The sequence below is a fragment of the Thalassophryne amazonica genome, chromosome 4, assembly GCF_902500255.1.
Source record: "Thalassophryne amazonica chromosome 4, fThaAma1.1, whole genome shotgun sequence".
Taxonomy (NCBI): Eukaryota; Metazoa; Chordata; class Actinopteri; order Batrachoidiformes; family Batrachoididae; genus Thalassophryne; species Thalassophryne amazonica.
The window spans coordinates 49,849,808-49,855,807 of record NC_047106.1 but is presented as its reverse complement, the minus strand read 5'-3'; the positions used below and the strand labels follow the sequence as shown (position 1 = coordinate 49,855,807).

At 39.6% G+C, this 6,000-nt stretch overlaps 1 protein-coding gene across 1 annotated transcript in view; it reads right to left on the bottom strand.

Moving 5' to 3' along the window:
- Positions 1–6,000, bottom strand: part of pik3cb (phosphatidylinositol-4,5-bisphosphate 3-kinase, catalytic subunit beta) — a 146,576-nt gene that overhangs the window by 39,430 nt on the left and 101,146 nt on the right. Inside the window, 2 exon segments of the mRNA XM_034167844.1 lie at positions 3,297–3,464; positions 3,779–3,958. Of these exon segments, the coding sequence (XP_034023735.1) occupies positions 3,297–3,464; positions 3,779–3,958 (348 nt within the window).

The following is a 6,000-nucleotide window of genomic DNA, read 5'->3' as shown; positions in this document are numbered from 1 at the left end:
CAGCATCTCTCATAACTATATGTGGTAAATGTGGCAAAACCTCACACAATCTTCCCAAAACCCACACGTTTTCACGGCATCAATCATCACAGGAAAAAAGAGAAAAACAAGAACTGTTTACTGGTGATGGCCAATTATATTTTGCCATTTAAGATGCGACTGCACACATGTGGCAGCACCATAGAGGAGCTGGAGAATTTTTAATATCAACATGGTAGAGGGTTGCAGGGCAGTGCTTTCTCACACACGTAAAGAGCATTACCTCATAAAATCCAGATGGTAGCTAACAGGACTTGTTTATTTGGTAAAGGACCACACCTGCTCAGTGTACGTGAATGAAACAAGCCATGAAGTGTTTAGTATTTGCTAAGGTACTACCAAAGTCAACAACCTCAAATTTGCCATTCTACTAATGGCACAACTGTTGTAGCCCTCAACTAAATGTCAGTATTATTAAAAAATTTTGTGCAGCACTCAATTAACATCACTAAATTGTCCAGAATATATGGCTATTAGGATACTATGGTTTGTCTGACAAATGATTAATGAAAAATTTAAAATAAGTTCAACCTGCTGCTGTGTTCTCTTATAATTAAAACCACAGGGCCCTATTTTTCATACATGGACTTCCAAGTTAGCCAAATCAATGCAGCAGATAATAGAATATTTAGAGGAATCTTCCAAAAGTCAAAAGTAAAAGTTGCTCAAATTTGGTAAAAAGTAGTGCAACATATTGTTTGAGCAAATGGGATTAATAAATGGAACAGTTTTGACTGTGTTGATTGCTTGGTCTCCAAAGTAAAGGAGAAACAATATCGACCTCCATTGGATTCTATGACATGTGACATATGTTACCCCGTAACATGGTAACTAAGTATGACAGATGGTGCAAACTATTCCTTTTAAAAATCCTATTAACTCAACCAATAATTTGCATCATGTTTTAACAAAATTAGAGCAACTTTTGACCCCTGTACAAACTGAAAGTGACCTTTGTCATCATTCTTGCTGTTTTTACCCCATAACATTCAGACAGATACTTTTTTGGGATCTTTGTGATAGACAACTAATGTGGTATCGTTTTTCAACATGGAGTATCTTTTAATTGTGACCCCAGCGTAATTCTTCAACTGACCCCCCTACCTGGCTGCCTCTTAAGAAATCAAGTGGTTTTTAGTTCATTTCATGACATTGTGAAATTTATGCTTTTATTTTGGTGGGTAACAGCAACTGCAATAACCATCAACTTCAATGCAATATATATATATATATATATTTCCTCATAGTCAGACCTGTTCACTTCACCTCCATGAAGAACTTGCTAACAGATGATCCGCACGTTAGCTGGTAAGCTTTCAATCTGTGTGTTTTTTCCGATGCCGTTTAGATATTTATGGAGTATGTTCATGTCCAACTTGGTTTTTCTAATCATGTTTTTTAGCTTTCTGGTTTGTAACATATGATACGCGATCCGGACCAATTGTCATGGTAACGGTCTGATATGGGAAAAATATCAGACTGGAAATCAGCCAATGAGAGTGCACATAGCATCACAGCCATATAATAAACTTTCTTCAAATGTTCTACTTCTGCAGAAGCAATGCCTGCCCGTATGATTTGGGGTTTGGTTAAGATTTGTGAATGTTTGTGTTCACGCGAGTACTTAACATTGCAGACGATGTGTTGCTGCATGTGTTTTCAAGCCAATTCCTGCAGGCACGTAGTCTGGACTGGTTTATGTTGACTGTTGTGTACTGCTTTGCACACACAGACAGTTGATTGTGGTTTATTTTATCTTTGTTTTACAGTTTCATTCTGTACTCAAGTTGACTCAAGATTGTGTAATAAAGCCTCAAATGTCTACAAGTACACATCTGGTGCTTGAGAACCAAAATTAGCCATCTAGCTGTCTCTGTCCTAGCAAGGACAGTATAAACTGAAGACCGGTTCTGATCAGTGCATCAATAACAAAAAAATTGAAGAGAAAAATGTACAAATGTCAATCGTTTAGAGTACTTTGACTCATTACTTTCAGTGAGACCTAGTCAGTCAGGAGTGAATATTTGTAATACATTATTAATATTGTTTTAGTATTCATTTTTTGAAAATATTTTACTCTAAACCATTACTAGGTCCTTTATGTGCTGGTACTTGATCTGAATATTAAGGGAACAAAATGGTAAGAATGTACAAATAATTTTTTTATTTTAATAAATTTGCAAAAATCTCAAAAAGCTCCCCCAACCCCCCACATTTTCATTATGAGGTATTGTGTGTAGAATTTTGAAAAAGAAAAAAAAAAAAAAAAGAATTTCAGGGTAGCACAGTGGATTAGTGGTTAGTACTGTTGCCTCACAGCAAGAAGTTCATAGGATCGATTTCCACCTGTGGCCTTTGCTTGTGTAATTTGCTCTCCCTGTCTGCATGTTCTCTTTGTGTTTGCATGGGTTCCCTCCAGGTGCTCCAGCTTCCTTCCACATCCAAAGACATGCAGGTTAGGTGGATTGAAAAGTTTTAATTCTCCGTAGGTGTGTGTGTGGATGTACGCCAGTCCTGTCCAGGGTGTACTCCACCTCACACCCTATGACTGCTGGGATAGGCTCCAGCTCCTCCGACCACCCCCCGTGACCCTTAATTGAATTAAGTGGTTGAAGATGAGTGAGTGACTGACTGCAGGAGTGGTAGTCAAGTGATTAGCTCATGGTTTCAGTGCAGAAGGTTCCCGGCTCAAACTTCACCACTGCTACATTTCCCCATATAATGAAGTGAAGTTGCATCAGGAAGGGCATCTGGCATAAAACGTGCCAAAATCAACATGCAGATCCATCTTGGATACTGTTGTAGCAACTCCTAGTGAAAAATAAGAGAGCTGCCAAAGGGTCTTCCTCTTTCCATTATTGTGGCCCATTTGACTTAATTCTTCATCGGATTCTAGCAGAATCCGTTTCCTCATTGGGGTGAACAATAGCTGCCTCCACTCTGTGTAGAGATCAGTGGTGCCCTCCTCCAAACCATTACACTTTCTGATCGTGGTTTCTGGGGTCAATATGCATATATAGCAAAGTCAATGACCATGGGTAAGTGCAGTCTTCTAAAAAGTCTAATCCTCACTTGAGTGCCACAACGTAATTAAACCAGAGTGAAGTGACCACAACAAGCAGATGCTGGATCCCCGAGTTTATCTTGGAACTTTTATGGGCTATAGGTAGAATAGGGCCCAGATGATGAGTACAAGACATCAAAGCCACACTGACAAGTGCATTCATTCACAAAACATCATGCAAGATTACACTAACCGAAGAAACTCTTTTCTTGGGAGGTAGTGGTAAAGGTGGGTTCAAGGACTTGCGGCTAACCACAGCTCCAATGGCAGAAATTTCCTTGTCAAACATGGCCTTTACTGTGCTGGTGTGGACAACGGTTAGGTGTGGAGGCTCCTTGGTCTGCATGCATGTCTGGATGTACTGTACAAAAGATTGGACAGGAATGTAGCTTTAGCCACTCATGTAAAACTTTGCTACTTTGCACCAAAACTACACCTACAACCAAATAATCCTGAACACTGAAATACAAGTTTAACTTTCAAAAGTAAGACATTATGAAAATATAACTTATATGAGACAGCAAAAATAGTTCAAATCAAGATGCCAAGTGTGTATAAACATTTCATACATCATACAATGAAACTACAAGTGCTTTGCAGAAAGAATTTGTTCAAGCATTTTCAGAAATAACATAGGGACTGCTGTCCCCTATAGCGTAGGATGTAGGTACTGACCTTGTAGCGAATGAGGGGACATTCCTCACAAAGGAACTCCAGGCAGTGGCTAACCCTCAGTATAGACTGGCCCCGCCATGCCTCTTCTTCTGGCCCATGGGTGGTCAGCCACTTCTTCAGGGCCAGCTCCATCAGCTCAGGAGGGGTACAGGACGATGACACCTTCAGACTGACTGAATCCTACAAGAAAAGCAAGATTCATCAAATTATTTATTTAAGCAATATGTGTGAGCAAAGCAAACACACATACAAAAGAGGCCTTGATTTACAATTTTTCAGTGAGGAGCCATGTGACTCCTAACTTGAAAATCCTAGGTGCAAGAAAGAATTCAAAGAGCCACAAAGTTACAGAAGAAGAAGTAGTAGTAGTATTAGTAAGTCCTATATAGGCCCTGAGGCTCATGGTGCCACTACTCAACTCTGGATTCGGTAGCGTCAAGTGAATGAGCAACTACAACTCCCCCAGGATGGGAGGCCAGTCCAATGCAGATTACTTCACCAACCAAAGCTGGCACCCATTTACAGGTGGTGGGCTGAGAGAATGTAGAAATGTCTTGTGCAAGGACACAGACAAGAAGCATGAGTGGGATTCAAACCCAGGTCTACATAATGGCAGGTCATCTCCTTATCCACTCAGCCACGAGCTCTACACAAAAAAGTTAAAGAGTGCTCAGAGAGCACTAAGCCTCCCCCTCCCCCGCCGCTGGTAAATTCTGCGTTGGTACAAGTGTTTGCTACATTCTGAAAACATTTCAAGGAACTGTATCAAGTTTCACGAAATTCCTCCTAAAAGTTTGAGGGGAGTTGATTTCGGAACGCTTATACAGTTTTTTTTTTTTTTTTTTTTTTAAACTTACTGACAGACGGATGGAAATTGCGACAACATAATCCCCCTTCGGGCCTTCAGCCAGCAGGGATGTAAACTGTTTTCATTGTTTATTCCAAAACATGTCTTTTACACTAAAAAGCAAATTTCGCAATAAACAAAATTTTTTTTATAGAAACACCAATATTATACTGGAAAACAGTTTCCAATGTAGATCTGACAAAATCACTAAAATGCTAAATTTGTTACCATTTCTACTGACATGGCATGTTACATTATATGTATAAGCAAAGCTGCAATAATGTCAGCAAACCGAATACTAATCCAGTACCAGCAACTATTAAACAAACCTCATAGTGGAGTAGAGCAGAGAAGGATTTTCTTTCACCAAAACAGATCAAATCCACGCTTGCATCTCAGATGTACCTTCTGGCAATTTGTAGATAAACTTTCAGGTCTTCTTTTTAAGAAAATCCTCCTCTATACCACTTCATCATAAAGATGGATAACTGGTGATACAAAATGCAAAGCTTGCACTGTGCATAATTTCTCCAATCACAGCCACGTAAGCCTATAACTTCTTCTGGGTTGTCTGAGTGTCTTTCCTCACTCTTCTTCCATATTGTTTGTATTTCTTTGTAATTGATGTAAATAAAGTCCGAAACATATTCAGTGGCAGCTTTACCATCAGACAGCCTCGCCCACAACTACCACAAAAGACTCCAAGCTGTCACTGATGTTAAAGGGGGCAATACACAGTATTAAGAACAGGGGTATGTAAACTTTGGATCAGGTTCATTTGGGTAGTTCTTTTGTCATTTTGATTTACAAAGCGGAAACAGCTGTTTGACAATAAACTGCTTCACCCAACCACTAACCATGAGTGAAAAATGTTTTTGTGTTGTCATTCATAGTCTCTTTAAAATGGCCAAAACAAAAATTCTGCCAGGGTATGTAAACTTTTGAGCACAACTGTATCCAAACAAACAATTTTCTAAATTGGACTTTCAATCGAAGCAGGAGGTAACAAAGGACGACCAAGGAGCTAAAAGGTTTGTTTCAGACTGTGGGACAGAAGACCTGCTCTTTTCAAACAGAGTGGGACATGTAAAGTCAGGCTATGTGGACGTCCAGGAAGAAAACGCCTTTTCTGCTGCCTTCTTTTTTCAACTTGTGACTGTCTGGACTTAGATGGGATACTGTGACCTGAAGAATTTTCTCAAACACGAGCGGTCGACCACTCACATTCAAAGCTAGAAAGGACGACTTTTTTTGCTTGGCAGTGATCTCCACTGAGACAGAGAGACTTTTAAAACTGAAGAAAGGTAAGGAACACTTCCAAGTCATTGATGCTTTTGTTCAGAAGGAGCGGCACGTGGACTTCATTTATAAGTAA